The sequence below is a fragment of the Melospiza melodia genome, chromosome 6, assembly GCF_035770615.1.
Source record: "Melospiza melodia melodia isolate bMelMel2 chromosome 6, bMelMel2.pri, whole genome shotgun sequence".
Taxonomy (NCBI): Eukaryota; Metazoa; Chordata; class Aves; order Passeriformes; family Passerellidae; genus Melospiza; species Melospiza melodia.
This window is the reverse complement of record NC_086199.1, coordinates 4,575,411-4,592,067: the sequence shown is the minus strand read 5'-3', so window position 1 is coordinate 4,592,067 and position 16,657 is coordinate 4,575,411. Positions and strand designations below refer to the sequence as shown.

Below are 16,657 nucleotides of genomic sequence, written 5' to 3'. Positions count from 1 at the left end.
CCACTTTTGATCCAGCAGCTGTGTTATCAGATTCTCCTTATCATTGGAGGAGAACAGAACGTGTCAGTTTGTCCAACCTCTGCTCCCTCATAGCCCATGTGACCTGGGAAAAGCAAAGTCATGAGAGATGTTGGTGCTTTGTGGCTGAACACATGAACTGGTTGGGATTTTCCAGGGATGAATATTTTCTCCTGGGGGCAACCTGGTCTAATGGAAAGTGTCCCTGCCCATGGCAGGGGGGTGGAACCAGGAGATCTTTAAGGTCCTTTCCAACCCAAACCCTTTTACAATCCTATCCTTTTATGAACTATCAAAAATGACTCACTTATACCAATATTCTCAGTTAGCTTTGTCCTAAAGCTGCATTTTTTTTTCCAAGCAGTGTCCTCAGGCGGCAGCAGCAAAGGAGGGGGAAACTCCTGGGCCAAGTTTTACTCCTGAGGCAGGCTTTACTCCTAGGCCAGGCTTTATTCTCAGGCCAGGCTTTATTCCCAGGGTGCCTCTCCCATGCTAGATGGGAGATATTTTAACCCTTCTGGAGCTCCAGGGATTGAATTTCCTTCCAAAACCTGAAGATTAAGCACAAGAGCTGCTTGGAGAAACACCTGCAGGCCAGCTGAGGTGGTGGTCCTGGTTGAAAATCTCTTCTAGGTAAAAATCAAAGTTGAGGTGGTGACCCTGGCTGAAAATCACTCGTAGGTAAAACCCAAAGTTTCTCCAGGGCTGGGCACTGGCTCCTGAGCTGCTCCCCGCTCTGTCCTCCCTGCAGAGGAATGGCTGGGAAGGGTCAATGTTTAACCAAGGTGGGAAGGACGTGTGTGGGAGCTGGCAGGGCCCTGGCTGGCTGACAGAGGTCCCTCTCCATGCTCAGGAGGGAGGATGGTTCCTGAGGGCTTTTCCTGCTCCCCTCAGAGCCCTGGCTCTGCAGGATGGGCCTGAGCTCCTCCAGGGTGACCAGGGTGGCCCCGGTGCCCACCCAGGGGGATGTGCCCGCTCTGGGTGCCCTGCGGGGGCTGCCCACAGAGCCAGGCCAGGCCCCAGCCTGGGGAAAACCAATATTCCAGCTGGAACTGCCTCCTCTGAGGGAGACCTGGTACGGGAGAGCCGCGGCAGGTGAGGGGGCACTGCTGGGACCTTGTTGTCACCTGGGGTCACTGTTGTCACCTGGGGTCACCGAGGCTGTGGCTGTGCTGGCTGCACTGGGGGTGGGCGCAGGGGGGGCTGTGCTGCCTCAGCTGCTTTGTGCCATTTGTGCCGTTTGTGCCATTTCCAGAGTGGAAAAAAATGCCGATCGTTTGTTTTTAAAATGTTAAAAGTTTAATAATAATAAAACGGTTGTAAGAATAGTAATATAATTAGAGTAATCATTTGGACAATTTGAATTAGGACAATATGAGAAAATAGAAATAAAGAGTTATGGAGAGTCCGGGTACCTTTTCTGGGCAAAATAAGCCCGAAAAAAGACCCATGTTAACAGAGGATTAACCCTTAAAAGGAATAGCCTGTTGTATATTCATACATCTCATACATGATGCATAAATTCCATTCAAACACAGGATTCTGTCTGGGCAGTGTCAGCTTTTTCCTCTTAATCCTGACGGCATCTTCAGGACTGAGTGAGGCAGGAAGAAGTTCATTTCTTCTGATAATGGAGCAATAAATTCTCTTCCTCTGAAAGATTTAGGTGTCCTGTGGCTGCTATCTCAGTGCGAGTCCTTTCTTTAGAAAAAAGTACCCTACATAGTATAGTTTCTATTTTAACCTCATGTTATAACCTAAAAGTATATTTAACACACTACTTAAGAATATTAACACAACATAGCATTCTAACACAACACATGTAACATTCATTTTAATATTTGTGAAAAGCCAATCATAAAATACACATTTTTCACAGCTGGATGTTTCAGCTTTGGGAAAACTTATTTTTCCCCTTCTGCTGTTTTGGAATGTGTCTCACTCAGCAGAGCCCAGCTCCTTGCTCTCATCAGGCACCCCTGGGAGCAGCTCAGCATCCCCCTGGCACCCCCTGTGACCCCATCCCAGCCCTGCCCTGCCCACCTGCCCCTGCCAGGCACAGCTCTGCCCTGATCGCAGTCAGATCCTGGCCAGGTGAAGCTCAGCACTGGAATCAATGATGAATTTCCAGGAGCAGAGGAAGGCAGAGAGCCTGTCTGTGCTTCCCTACAAGCAGCCTCCAAACTCCATCCACTCCCAAATCCTTCCCAGAGCTCTGCATCCGGAAGAGGAGGTGCAGCTCTCCACAAGGAGCTGGATGCTGGCAAATGCTTCCCACAGCTCTCAGGGCAGTGTGGGGAGAAACATCCATGAAAACCAGGGGGTGTGAGGAAGGGCAAGGCAGGGGGAGGAGGATCTGCACCCCCAGCACCCCCTCCCTGCTCCTCCACTCCCAAAAATCAATTTCTGACCCACACCAAGCAGGGTTAAGCATTGCTGCTTCACCAGAGGATGGGTATCTCCTCCTGGATCGTTCATCAGGTGGCATCAGGAAGCAGTGAGAGCAAATAAACCTCTGGAGTGATAGCAGTGACATTCCCAGAACTGAGGTTTGGGGGAGAATACAAATCAGGTCTTGCTGTAGAAAAGCAGGTTTTATGTGCTCCACGAGAGCAAGAACAGCCAAATGTTCCTGTTCTGGGAAATTATCACTGGGCATTTAGCAAATGTTTGTTTTAAAAAAGTGTATTTTATTAAAAAATTAATAAATGCAATCTTCCATTGCTTTCCATTTTCAGAAACAAGATGAGTATGCTCAGGAGGACTTGAGTGAAGTATTAACTCGAGCTGCTGTCTAAATAAGCAAAGCCTCCCAGAGAACTGGTTTTATTTGGTTTATGAGGGTTCAGCTTGGCTTATTTTAAACCCAGATTCCCCCAGAGGGGAGGATCTGCTGCTGCTGAAGTGCAGGGGTGAAAACCAGGAGAACAGGAGCCACAAGGATGCCTTGAGCTGGGGTTTGGTGATCTGGGGACAGCCAGCCCCCAGCTCTGTATCTGCAGAGCACAAGGACAAATGTCCTGCAGGCCCCATGCATGGATGGCATGGGAGGGAAAAATCCAAAACAACCCCAAACACAAACCATCAAACCTCATAAGGGAGAAACAACTTCCTCAAAGCCCTGCCCTTCACCTGGACAAGCTTCTCCTAAGGCACAGCCACCTTGCAGTGCTGTGTCCTTGCTCCCATCTCCATGGGCCACCTCCTTCCCTTTCCTTTCCCCTCAGAAATTCCCTGGGCACCCACTGCCTGCAGACAGAGGCAAAAATTCCCTTTTTCTCTAACAAGCTGCTATTCCACCATGTGCTCCCTGCAGGTTTGTCTCCAGAGGAACCTCCCGTGCTGGAAATTTTCCCCTCAGGCTCCCATTCCTGCATGTGTGGAGCAGCCAGAGCTTCACTCCGTGGTTAAACATTGCCAGAGCTCTGCAAAACATTTACCTGGTGGAGGAGGCACCATCTCCCAAATCCCAGCACCTCACAGGAGGAGGAAATTCCTCCCTCTGAGGGTGGTGGGCCAATGGCACAGGGTGCCCAGAGAAGCTGTGGCTGCCCCTGGATCCCTGGAAGTGCCCAAGTGTTCCAAGGATAGGGCTTGGAGCAACCTGGGATAGTGGAAAGTGACTCTGGGATAGTGGAAAATGGGAAAAAAAAATGATCTTTAGAGTAACTTCCAACCCAAACCATTCCATGATTCTGTGGTTGTCTTCTGTCTCTTCCCCAAGAGCCCAGCCTGGTGATTTTACATGAGGTTCAATGAAGTCCCCCATAAACTGACCTCCAAAATACTGCTTTTCTTGTTAAATATGACTAAAATTTGATTAAATTTGACATCAAAAAATGTGATTAAATTTGACATCAGCTAATGCTCTTCCTGCACTTTATCCCCAGCTCTCCTCACCTGCCACCTCCTCAGGAGCTGCTCAGCTACACCTCACTGAGCTCCATGTGTAAAATGTCATTTGAATGCATCTGTTGGGGTGAAAAGGTGGGATAAACAGATAAAATGTTGTGTGAAAGAAATACTTCCTGCACATGCAGGTATTTACTTGTGCAAGAAAAGAACAAAAAAGGGCAGTGGTGTCCAGCTGAGAGCACCAGCACAGAACAGACCCGAGCCCAGATCCTGACCAGGGCTCAGAGAAAGCTCTGCCCTAATAACTAACAGGGATCACTGGTGTGTGACACGTTCTTTTGGGCTGAGTTCAGGCTCTGGGAGGGCACCCAGCCCTTTAATTCCTGCTGCTGCTGCTGCAGCCCAGCTCTGCCACAGGCAGCAAATCAGCAGAGCTATTGCTCAGTCCCACCAAAAAATAACAATAATCAGGGGCTGAGCAGCAGGAAAAGACCCAAACTCTGCCTGGGCATGACTTTAACTGGGCAGGCAGCAGAGATCAGGGATTGCTGGCCAGCTGATTGTGACCGTGTTCACAGGGGTTTTCAGATGAGGGAAGAGACGAGAATCTGACTCCATGTTTAGAAGGCTTGATTTATTATTTGATGATATATATTACATTAAAACTATACTAAAAGAATAGAAGAAAGGATTTCATCAGAAGGCTAGATAAGAATAGAAAAGAAAGAATGATAAGAAAGGTTTGTGTCTCGGACTCTCTCCGAGCCAGCTGACTGTGATTGGCCATTAATTAGAAACAACCACATGAGACCAATCACAGATGCACCCGTTGCATTCCACAGCAGCAGATAATCATTGTTTACATTTTGTTCCTGAGGCCTCTCAGCTTCTCAGGAGGAAAAATTCTAAGGAAAGGATTTTTCATGAAAGTTGTCTGTGACAGCTGGTGGTTACAGGGCATGGGATGAGCAGAATCCCTTGCCCACCCAAATCCCAGGGGCTGGGAGAGGCACAGGAGACACAAGGATGGTGATGGTGATATTTAAAAGCATGAGTGGCTGTAGAGGTATTTAGAAATCACAAGCACACCCACTTTACTCCTGCAGCCAATAGAATATTCCGTGTGTCACTGGAATACACAGCCAGGGACTTCAGTGGGATCTCCAACCAAAAAACAGGGCAGAAAGATATGGCTGAGTGCACCTGATGACCCAAAAGTAACTTCATCCATTTCTTCAACCCTTAAGGGCCCCTCTCCTGGAACACCTTGCCGGGACAGGATGGGACCAGCATCATCAAGCAGCACCCACCTCGAAGGCCTCAGGTAAGGCAAATTGAAATATTTGTCTCCTCAAGCCAGGTCTCACAAACTCCTGGAGATCTATTTCACACCCAAGATAGCTCAGCTACCTTAGAAGGCATAAAATTTTCCAGCCTGGGACAGAGTTTTATGCAGAGTTTTACCCAGTTTGGGGATTTTTTGGCCTTCCCAGCAGGGCAGGGTGATGGGCTGGGGCTGTGGGAGGTTTTCTGCCCCCATCCACCCTGTGCTGGTGGCCTCGGTGCCTTCCTGGTGTGATGCCAGCCTGGAGCACGGCTTGTGGTGGCACATGCTGCCATCTAGTGCCACCTTCCAGCTTCATGTTTGCCTTTTTGGGGTTTTTTGATGCTAAGAGGTGTGTATTGTCATATTTTCTGAAAAATCCCTTTGCCAGGATTGCTTCTCGCGGGAAGCTGAGAAGCCTCAGAGAAAAAAGAAAGCAATAATTCTCTGATTGCTTCTCCTGTGTTTTGCTGCTTTGGAATGGGGTCTGGAGATTGTTTACCAACTGGTCATTGATTGATTGGTTCCATGTGAATTGTTTTTAATTAATGACCAATCACAGCCAGCTGTGTCAGACTGAGGCATCAGTCACGAGTTTTCATTATCATTCTTGGTAACTTTCTGTCTGTATCCTTTCTCTTTCTTTAGTATAGTTTGGTATAGTATTCTACAATAATATGATATGATAATAATATAATATAATATAATATAATATAATATAATATAATATAATATAATATAATATAATATAATATAATATAATATAATATAATATAATATAATATAATATAATATAATAGCTTTTTAAGAACATGGAGTCAGACTCATCTCTTCACCTCATCCTGGGGACCCTGCAAATGCCCCACTTGGCACTGGGGATTAGTGGGGAATTGTCCCTTTAAATGGCACTGATTTTTCCTCCTGGATTTTTACACAGATCCAAAATGACAGCTCAGGATTCAGCAGCAATTCAGTGCAGACATGGCCCTGTTGAGTCTTAACGTTTTTTTTTTGGTAGGATTGGGATTAAATGTGTGAGATGGCATTTTTGTTTGGATTGAGATGTTTATTCATTTTTATTTCTATTATCGTTTTATGAATTGTGAGTTTTATAGTATTTTATTTCAATACATTTTAAAAATAGAGCTGTATCTCTTTTTTTATAAGGTTTTTTAAGGATAAATTGTTTAACTAAGAAATTACACTTAAATTATTTTTATTTTTAACCTAATAACTAATTATTTGTGATTTGTAATGTCGACATTTTTATTTAAATGTATAATATTATTTAAACTTATGAAGAAGGACTAGTTTTTGTTATAAATTTTTAATCTTGTTATATATATTTTAATAATATATTTTAATATAGAAATATTGAATAGCAAATATAATCTATTAATAATAAATAAAATAATAAGTTTAATATGAACTATTCAATAGTGTATAAATATTATTTTAATAAATATTTATATATTTATATAAATATATATAATATATAAATGAATAATAATTAAAAATGGATATAGATATATTTTAAAATATTTTTTAAAAATATATTTTAAAGGTTTAAACTCTAAGTTTTCTACTATGTAATATTATACACTTTTATTTAAACTATATACTCATTATCTTAGTTTTGTTATTTAATTTTGGAAGCCTTCCTTATGGCCTCAGGTCAATGCAGTGTTCTTTTGGGGGTCAGTGCCTGTCAGGACAGAAAGTCTAAAATTCTCCGTGACCAGGGTTCCAACATGTCCCCATTTATTGGCCACTTGTTCATAATCAAGGAGTTAATGGTGCCCCAAATAAAATATAATTCATGTGTTACAAAGTCCTTTACGATGTCTCCTTTAATTTTTATTAAGCTGTACTGAGCTCCCCTCCTGGGAGGGACCTCCAGGTGGAATCAGCACCCCTGGGAGTGTTCCAAAATCCTGTGGATGTGGCACTTGTGGGGACAGGTTTGGTGCTGGACCTGGCAGTGCTGGGACAATGGCTGGGCTTGATGGTCTGAGGGGTCTTTTCCAGCCTGGTGATTCCATGGACACCAAGCCATGGAATGACCCAGCACCACCTCAGAGCCTGGCATGATTTAAGGAGGCTCCTTGAGATAAAAACCCATGCTCAGAGCAGCCTGTAGAGCAAGGCTCTGCCTGTTTCCACCAGCCACCAGAAAAGGAACTTTGTCCCATGCACAGCTCTGCAGAGAGAGGTCTTATTTAGGCCAGTAAGAGATCTTATTTAGGCTGGACAGAAGGAATGGTGCTCCAGGTCTCCTCGAATTGGGATCTGCCCTTTGATGACCTGATAGGATTTTTAAGATGATTAAATTATACACACTCAGCTTTGCCATGAAGCAATCTGAGCTGTGGTTTGGCTTCACTCTGGTCTTGGATGGAGCTTTGGGTGCTGTTTGGTCTCAAAGAGAAACAGCTGCAGGGATGGAATTACTGTCAAACTGGGGCTTTGCTGCCTGTGCTGAAATGCGAAAGATTTCCCCAGTTTTGCCACTCCTGAAGGACCAAATGATGTTCATCTCCCTGAGATGCCAAACTCCTTCCTGTGTCCCAGGCAGCTGGGCCAGAATTGGAGCTGGAGGAATGTCAAGGTAGTTTCATATCCTGTTTAATGATCCTGTGGAATGAGCACTGTTAATATGATAAATCCTGGACTTGCAGAGGCTTGAACCTGCCATCCCTCCCCAAGCAATCGCTCCTGCGAAGCCCTGGAGTCGGCCAGCTGTGGCTGCAAGCCCAAAACCAAAGGTAAGTGCATGAGTTTGTGCCCTTCCCCAGGCCATTCCTGGCTGCAGGCTCCTCTTTCCCTTCCCCTTGGGGCACCCTGAAGGGCAGAAGTTGGTGTTTAAGCCCTGGCTGTGCTCCTGGCCCTGGCTGAGCCCAGGACACCGAGCTGAAATGCTGCCCTGTGGGTGAGAGGATCCAAAATAAGGGGAAAGCTTCCTGATCTCCAGCATGACAGTTCCCTGGATGAGATGGACCTGCTGAGCCAGGATATTTAATATTTTAGAGGCTGAAAGTACGAGAGGCACGTTTTTAAATGAGTTATTTGAGCACCCATCACTTGCAGTTGGTGGGGAGAAGGGAGAGACCTCCTCACTCTCCCTGTCAGGAATTTGGAGCCAGGTGGGGCTCAGGCTCCTCCCAGGGAACAAGGAATGAGAGGAAATGCCCTCAGTTTGTGCCAGGAGAGGTTTAGATTGGATTTTAAGGAAAATTCCTTCACTGAAAGCACTGTCAAACATTAGAACAGGCTGCCCAAGGCAGTGGTGGAGTCACCATCCCTGGGGGATTTCAAAGCCACATGGATGTGGCGCTTGGGGACATGGGTCAGTGGTGGCCTTGGCAGTGCTGAGGGGACAGCTGGACTCCATGATCCTAGATATCTTTTCCAACCTTAACAATTCCATAAGTCTGATTTAAAGGCTGCAAACACTGTGTGCCACAAACATCCCCTGCAGCCCCAAACATGCAAATGCCATTCTTCCCTTTGGATCGTGAGATTATCTTGGAGAACCGATTCCAGGCAGCAACACCTGGCGGGCAGAAGCACGAATACATCATTTTAATGAAGTTTTTTTCCCCTCCTGCCCCTGAGCTGTGGGATGAACTGCAAGCACAGTGGAAATCTGTGCTGAACCAAGCTGGAGATGCTGGCTGGCTTTATCTGGGAGTGCCCGAGGGGTTTGTGAGCTGCTGGCTCTTCCTTTCTCTTTCAGAAAGTGCAGGTGTATTTATTTGCATCTTTAAATACCTCGTAGGTGCTGGAGAAGAAGGGGCAAGGCCTGAATCCCCTCCCTGGCAGGAGGCAGCACTTGCACAAGCTTCGGATGCTGGACTTGACCCGCAAGCGACGAGAGGTAATGCCAGGGTGGATTTGGGGAGTGGCACAGATATCTTTTCATTAAAAATCCTTTCCTTAGGATTTTTCCTCCTGAGAAGCTGAGAGGCCTCAGGAACAAACTGTAAACACTGATTATCTGCTGCTGTGGAGTGCAACAGGTGCATCTGTGATTGGTCTCATGTTGGATGTTTGGAATTAATGGCCAGTCACGGTCAGCTGGCTCAGACAGAGAGTCCGAGCCACAAACCTTTGTTATCATTCTTTTCTTTCTGTTCTTAGCCAGCCTTCTGATGAAACCTTTTCTTCTATTATTTTAGTAAATTTTTAATGTAATATATATCATAAAATAATAAATCAAGCCTTCTGAAACATGGAGTCAGATCCTCGTCTCTTCCTTCAACATAAGATCCCTGTGAACACTGTCACAGGGGAGGGGATGGGGGTCTCTCTCCCATGGACCAGGAGGCTTCAGACCTGTTGCTGGGAAGAGGAAATGAAGCTTTACCTGAGTTTTAGGCAGAGGATTGGTGGGGAGCATCCCCAGGCCCCTGTGATCAGCAATTACCTGTGATTTTTCCAACGCTATGCCCTCATTTGGCCGTGACTCACAGAGAAACCAAAAAAATCCCTGTCCCAGTCATGTTCTGTCATGTACCCACTCCGGCAGATTCCATTTGCTTAGGTTAAACTACTCGACTGTGCAATTATTAATTCCAGGGCCAAGCCCCTAACGCTGTGCCGCGTCGAGCTATTAAAGCACATTAAAGCACATTAAAACACATTAAAACACATTCGCGCCTCTGCTGCTTGTGTTGACAACCCATTTGCAAACCCAGGCGGAGCTGAAGAGGAATCTCCACAGGGAGGCGAAAATCAATAAGCAAAACATCAAGGAATTGAGCCCCAGGGATGTCCTTGGCACTCCCCAGAGAGGTGACAGCCCCGGCAGCCCGGACCCCATCCCTGCTGGGCACAATCAGCGCTCTCCTGAAGACGACCCTGGTAAGTGGAATAATTTTCCAAGCTGATGTAAAACTCGCCAGCCCTCCCAAATGTCATCAGAGGAGTTTCCCTGTGGAAGATTCATCCGCTGCTCCATCTCCTGCAGGGATGAGAAGCAGGTTCAGGGGGGAAAGGCTGAGTTTGCAGGACAAAGCATTGGAAATTGGAATGCACTCAACTGAGGCTGATCACTTTTTGGGTTTAGGGTTTTTTTCCCCTCTGTCCCTGCAGAAGTGGATCTCAGCCTCCTCTTCATCCTGATCTGTCCAAGGGATGAGCCCTGTCCTGCTTTGCCTGCATGTGAAAACCTCTGGCACAGGCTGGGAGTGTTTCACCCAGGCTGGAAGTGCTTTAATCAGTGAAAAACTCACCTGAAGGTGAACTTCCACCAGGAGGAAGGGGAACAAACCTGGCTTCCTATTCCCTTGTGGTTCTCCACCTCAGCTCTGTTCCCCTTGGGGATAAAGCCATACTGCCAGACTGCAATTTCACCAAATAATCCTGAGTTGTGTTACACCGGCCCCAGACATGGGCTCTGGTGTCAGGATTTTCCTTACCTGCTGTCCACAGCCATTCCCAGCTCAGGTCCAGCTGACTGAGAAGCTCTGCAGCTGATATTTTATTTTTGATATTTTATGATATTTTATTTTTTTCTCTCCCCCAGGACTCTGCAGGGCTGAACCCTCTCCAGGCAGGAGGGGGAAGGTTGACCTGTGGTTCTGCAGGGAGCCACGGACCAGGGATCTGTTCTGGGACTCCTCCAGCACAGACTCAGAGGAGTGGGAAGAGAGGATTCACCGCAAACCCACGCTCGTGAGGACCAAGACAGAGAGAATTTCCCTCTTTGATGACTTCTTTGACAGGGATTTCTAGTGGCATGTGCCAAAGAAATGAGCCCCAGCTCTGGAGGGCTGGAACCCCCCAGATGGAGGGGATGGGGCTGGAGACAGTGAGTGTGGAGTGTCACAGACACATTTTATGAAAAATCCTTTCCTTAGGATTTTTCCTCCTGAGAAGCTGGGAGGCCTCAGGAACAAAATGTAAACAATGGTTATCTGCTGCTGTGGAATGCAACAGGTGCATCTGGGATTGGTCTCATGTGGTTGTTTCTGATTAACGGCCAATCACAGTCAGCTGGCTCGGACAGAGAGCCGAGCCACAAACCTTTGTTATTATTCCTTCTTTTTCTATTCTTAGCTAGTGTTCTGAGGAAATCCTTTTCTTCTACTCTTTTAGTATAGTTTTAATGTAATATATATAATAAAATAACAAATCAAGCCTTCTGAAACATGGAGTCAGATCCTCATCTCTTCCCTCATCCTCAGACCCCTGTGAACACCGTCACAGTGGAGGAGTGAGGGGAAGACAGGAAAAGGCAGATATTTCTAGATAAAAAATACAATTTTGAGCTAAAGAGGACATTGCAGTTCTGTACCTGTCCCAGATGCCATCCTTGTTCTATACCATTGTCCCCTGACTTCTAAACCAGGGGTGTAATTGTGGCTTCTGAAAGCATTTTATTATAGAATCAGAATGGTTTGTGTTGGAAGGGACCTTAAATATCCTCCAATTCCAGCTCTGTAAGCGTTGGGAGTGGAATTTCTGTGAGTGTGGGCCAGTGGAAGGGGCATCTGGAAATGAGGAGCTCACTGATGTGGGGTGAGCAAAAACCCCCTGGGTTGTGCGGCTGAATCAAAATTATGGGGAATAAAGCCTTGGATGGAACAACAGTGAAATGGGGGTAGAGAGAGGAGGAGGGGGCTGGGGAAAGTTCTGGTTAACTCCAAATATCAAATTTCAACTGAAATTAAATGTTTCTCTTGCCTCTGAGTTACTCAATCCTCCTGTTTAAATTAGGGTTAACCTTTTCAAAACCACAAACCCCAGTTCAAAATGCAAGGTAAAATGATTCATTTAGAAAGTCTTTAAATTCCATTTTTTCACATTTCTAAAATTCCTCATTCACTTTTGTGGATTTTGGTTTTTTTTTTTTTTTTTTTTTTTTTTTTCAGTTTGTGGGGTTTTTTTTTGTTTGTTTGTTTGTTGGTTTTGGTTTTTTATTATTTCCTCTCTCCCGGTCCTGCACACAGAAATACATCATGTACTTGCTTCAGAGCTAGCCACCAGATTTATATAAAATCTGAAAAATCTGGCTTTGGTTCATTTTTTCCCTGTTCAGGGTTCAGTGCTGGGGAGTGACTGATGGAAATGGAGAAATCTCCATCTTCTCCTGCAGACATTCTCCCAGGGATGCTGATCAAGCTGCAGCACCTCCCAGGGATTTTAACAAGCTGCCCTGTTCCAATCTGACATTTCAAAAATATGATTATATGAAGGTGTCTGATCTATCAAAAACACTCTCACAGTTTCCATCTTACGTAAATTGAATTTTTTTATTAAATGATCTCATTTTCCTTACAAAATAATTTGTTACCTGAGAGGGAACTTCACCCAATTCTCCTGTATTCTATCTGGTTGTCCCTGGAGGTCCATAAAGACCACCAAGTTTATGGTGAATTTTTTTATTACATGATTTATATAAAAGGAGATTTCAGTTAAATATCACAGTTACTTTAACGTGGCAAACTGGGTAAGTAGGTGTGAAATATGCGTATTTTATGATTGGCTTTTTGCAAATATGAAAATGAATATTATATGTGTTGTGTTAGAAAGTAATGCTGTATTAATTCTCTTAAGTAGTGTGTTAAATATAGTTTTAGGTTATAAAAAATGTTAAAATAGAAACTATGCTATGTAGGATACTTTTCTTAAAGAAAGGACTCGCACTGAGGCAGCAGCCACAGGACACCTGAATCTCTCAGAGAAAGAGAATTTATTGCTCCATTATCAGAAGAAATGAACTTCTTCCTGCCTTGAAGGCGCTGTCAGGATCCAGAGGAAGAAGCTGACACTGACCAGACAGAATCGTGTGTTTGAATGGAATTTATGCATCATGGATGAGCTGTATGAATATGCAGCAGGCTGTTGCTTTTAAGGGTTAATCCTCTGCTAACGTGTGTCCTTTTTCGGGCTTATTTTGCCCAGAAAAGTTACCCGGACTGTCTGTAACTCTTTGTTGTTATTGTCTCATATTGTCCTAATTCAATTTGTCCAAATTATTATTACTCTAATTGTATTACTATTTTTTTAATAACCATTTTATTACTATTACACTTTTAAAATTCTAAAAACAAGTGACTGGCGTTTTTCACATAGGGGAACTGATGAAACACAAGAGAGGGAGAGATTTCCCCACCAGCTCTGACTGCCAGCACCAGCTTTGCCTGTTTGTAGCTGCTGACCAAAGGCATTAACCCTTCCTGGTGCCTCCTGCTTGTCCCCCTCCCTTCCCACCTGCTCCTTCTGGAACTACCAGGGGGCAAAGCATCCTCAGGTCAGCTCCTTGCTGCAGGCCAGGGGCTCCAGGTGCAACAAACATCATTGTCATCACAGCACTTTCAGGTGGAGACATGATCCTCCCGTTTTTCAAGCCAGAAGAGCAAGATCTGAGTCAGTTCTGGGTTACCCAGGACAGGTGAGGCTTGTCCTGCATCCCTGTCCCCAGCTCTGCTCCCTCCCACAAAGCTGTTGTGGTGTGTCTGCACTGCACCCTCAGGTTCCTGATTTCCACAGCCAGGAAAAGAGCAGGAGACACATTTTTACACTTATTTAAGGGAGTGAGACACCCATGGCTGACTCACTTTCACCAGTATTTATCTTTATTGAAAATCCCAGGCAGAGCAGGAGCTGGAAATCACAAAGCCCTAAATCAAGCTGGAGCCTCCACAGCCAGGCTGCCCAGGACTGAGCTGCTGTGCCCTGATTTCACCTGCTTCTGACATCCCTGAATGTATGGCCCATTACAGAATGTCTGCCTGCTCCTTGGGGAAAACTGCACTTTGGAGAAAGCCCACACACCATGTGGGATCTCACCAGAAAAACACAAAAACAAACCCCAGCACGGGGAAGGAAGAAGAGGAGGAATCATTTTAATGAGAAGGAGAGCTGCTCGTGGCTAATGAGTCCATGTCTGGAGTCTGTGTGTTTTAAAATGCCCCAAGAACTTTGCTGATGAACACAGTCAGTCTGTGTGAGCTGGAAATACCCTGAGAGCTTCGAGCTCAGTGCTGAGGGTGTGCTGAAAAGGTCAATGATTTAATGGGCTGGAACAATTAATCTGGCACTTGTCTATACACCTGTTCTCTTAATGATGTGACACATCGTCCTTCTGTGTTCCCATCTGTCAACAATTAAGCTATAATTGGTGGAAATGCAATTTATCTCAGATAGAGCTGATTAGTTCTCCAATAATGGTGCTGCCAGCCTTGGGGAAGAGTGCTGCCCACGGAGAAGTGTCTGTGGACCACTCCATCCACATCAGAGCCTGTGCAGAGAGACTCTCTGAGCATTCATTGATCAACCTGCAACGTGCAAAACCTGCTCTTGCAGAAGGGGCAAAATCAGCAAAGCTGCTCCCATTGCAGGGGGGATGGCTTCCCAATGGCAGAGGGCAGGGGGAGATGGGATTTGGGAAGAAAAAGGGTGCACAGAGAATCCCTGGATCCCTGGAAGGGTCCAAGGCCAGGCTGGATGGGGCTTGGAGCAGCCTGGGATAGGGGAAGGTGTCCCTGCCCATGGCAGGGATTGGAACTTCAGGGTCCCTTCCAACCCAAACCATTCTGTGAGTCTCTGAAACACTTCTGGTGCTCAAAACTGTCTGTCTGTGCTGTTCTTCTTCTTGTATTAATTCATCATAACCTGTAGAGAGGCAGGTGGCATCTCATCCTCTGCTCATGTTTTCCAACATCCTTCCAGACACCAGAAATGAAAACATTTCCTTTGTGACTAAAGGTAAAACACAGACTTTTCTACAAACTGCAGAAGATGGGGGGGGGGGGGGAAAAAACAACCCAACCAAGCTCCCACAATGTGCGCTCTGAAACTCAGCCATGGAGCCTTCAGGGAGAGGAATTCAGCTCCCAGTTCCAAATGCTGGAATCCTCTGAAGGCTGAGCCAGTCCAGGCAGCTCTGGGGAGGACACAGCCTGTCCCTCACCACGTCTGACACACACAGCTCCAACCCCGGTGACATACACACAAAAACCAGAGTCTGTGCCCAGCAGAGCCCCTCATCAGGCTAAAAATGTGTTTTTGTGGCTATCCCACACTGCCCAAGGCTTTAGGGCAAGGCTGGATCCTTCCTGCAGGTTAGAGGAGTCTCAGCCCCTTCAGAGAATTCAGATTATCAATTTTCACCAAAAGAGCAAAGAATGGAGATTTTACACAGTCAATGATGTGGGGATGGACAGCAGCAAGTGCTACAGCCCCTACAGGAGATGTAGGACAGATTCCTGCCCCAAAGGGCATTGTGTCTCCCCAGGGAAATGGTTATAGGATGTTTTTGTCGAACATGGCCAGAGCAAGCCAAGTTCTTCCAGCTCAGGTTTAGCTGAACTGGTTTTGCTGAAGTGTGAAATCAAAATGATAACGCTCAGCCTGAAGTCAGCACCAGCCTGGTGAAATTATCAGCAATTAAATGTACAATTTATAAGAGGAAATGTCAATGAACTGCACTTCTGTATTTAAAAATGAGCCGGGGTTGCTGTAACACCTCTGTTACCGTTCTTGAGAAAAGAAAAATTAATTACACTTAGCAAAGAGAGGTGTTAGGTAAATAAAGCTGAACAAAGCCCTGCTGTAACTGGATCTCATGGACTAGTCTGGATTAATGGGATTTTCTGACCTCCCTGGGCTCAGTCCCACCTGGTGCTCAGAGCATTTGACCTGCTCAGGAATGTCTGGGTCTCCAGCATCACATCACATCCCCTTCCCCAGTGCACACAGCATTCCAAAGCAGGGAAAACCCCCAAATCTGAGCCACTGGGATCCATCAGCATCCCTGTTAAACCCTTTGTGTGCCCTGGGAGGTGTGTGACAGGCTGGGATTGCTCCAATCTGCTTACACAAAGCTGCAGAGAAAAAAAAAACCCCGGGAGCAGCGACTTGAGCGGCTCCTTTTCAGGCTGTACACCAAGATTAAATCCTTATCACCAGCTTGGAAAAACACCAAGCTCGGCAGGTTTTTGTGTGCCTCACCAGGTACCCTCAGACTGCTCTGCCACAGCACAGCCCCAGAGCTGCTGTTTGCCCTTAGCCACAGCTCCCAGCATCCTTCAAATAATCCCTGAAAAAGGCCAAGCCATGGCACAAGGGTCCTCTGGTGAATTTAGAGGAAGGAGGCAGCTCCTGTTTGAGCCTCTTTTCCTGCTCTGTTCCTGCATCTGAGCTGGCTCTCCCTGGCAGCAGGGATGCTGCAGGTTCTCTGTCCCAGTGGGAGCAAAATCCCCCTCCACTGATGCCACAGGGCTGCCCACCAATCCCTCCTGCTCTTGAAGGAGGCAGGAAAAAAAAATATTTATTTCTTGCTTAGCACAAGGGTTGGAGCTTTTTGCCACCTACTGACACGTTGTGGGAACAGCTCAGCCAGAGAATTCCTGCGGGAAGGAATTCAGTCCTGCCCTGGCACCCAGCCCATTGTAAAAGCAACAGAAAACGATGCATCTGACTCCACTGATATCAGAAGGCTAATTAATTACT

At 45.9% G+C, this 16,657-nt stretch overlaps 1 protein-coding gene and 1 long non-coding RNA gene across 2 annotated transcripts; both read left to right on the top strand.

The window, feature by feature from the left end:
* The first annotated feature begins 845 nt into the window (after nucleotides 1-845).
* Nucleotides 846-11,348, top strand: CCDC198 (coiled-coil domain containing 198). Its single transcript, XM_063159715.1, has 6 exons — nucleotides 846-1,113; nucleotides 5,121-5,197; nucleotides 7,876-7,962; nucleotides 8,976-9,074; nucleotides 9,895-10,060; nucleotides 10,725-11,348. The coding sequence occupies exons 1-6, from the start codon at nucleotides 930-932 to the stop codon at nucleotides 10,931-10,933; spliced, it is 822 nt and encodes a 273-aa protein (XP_063015785.1). The 5' UTR covers nucleotides 846-929; the 3' UTR covers nucleotides 10,934-11,348.
* A 2,096-nt stretch (nucleotides 11,349-13,444) lies between these two features.
* On the top strand, nucleotides 13,445-14,954 carry LOC134419736 (uncharacterized). Its single transcript, XR_010028129.1, has 2 exons — nucleotides 13,445-13,595; nucleotides 13,796-14,954. It is a non-coding gene; the product is annotated as an uncharacterized LOC134419736 (long non-coding RNA).
* The last annotated feature ends 1,703 nt before the right edge of the window (nucleotides 14,955-16,657 follow it).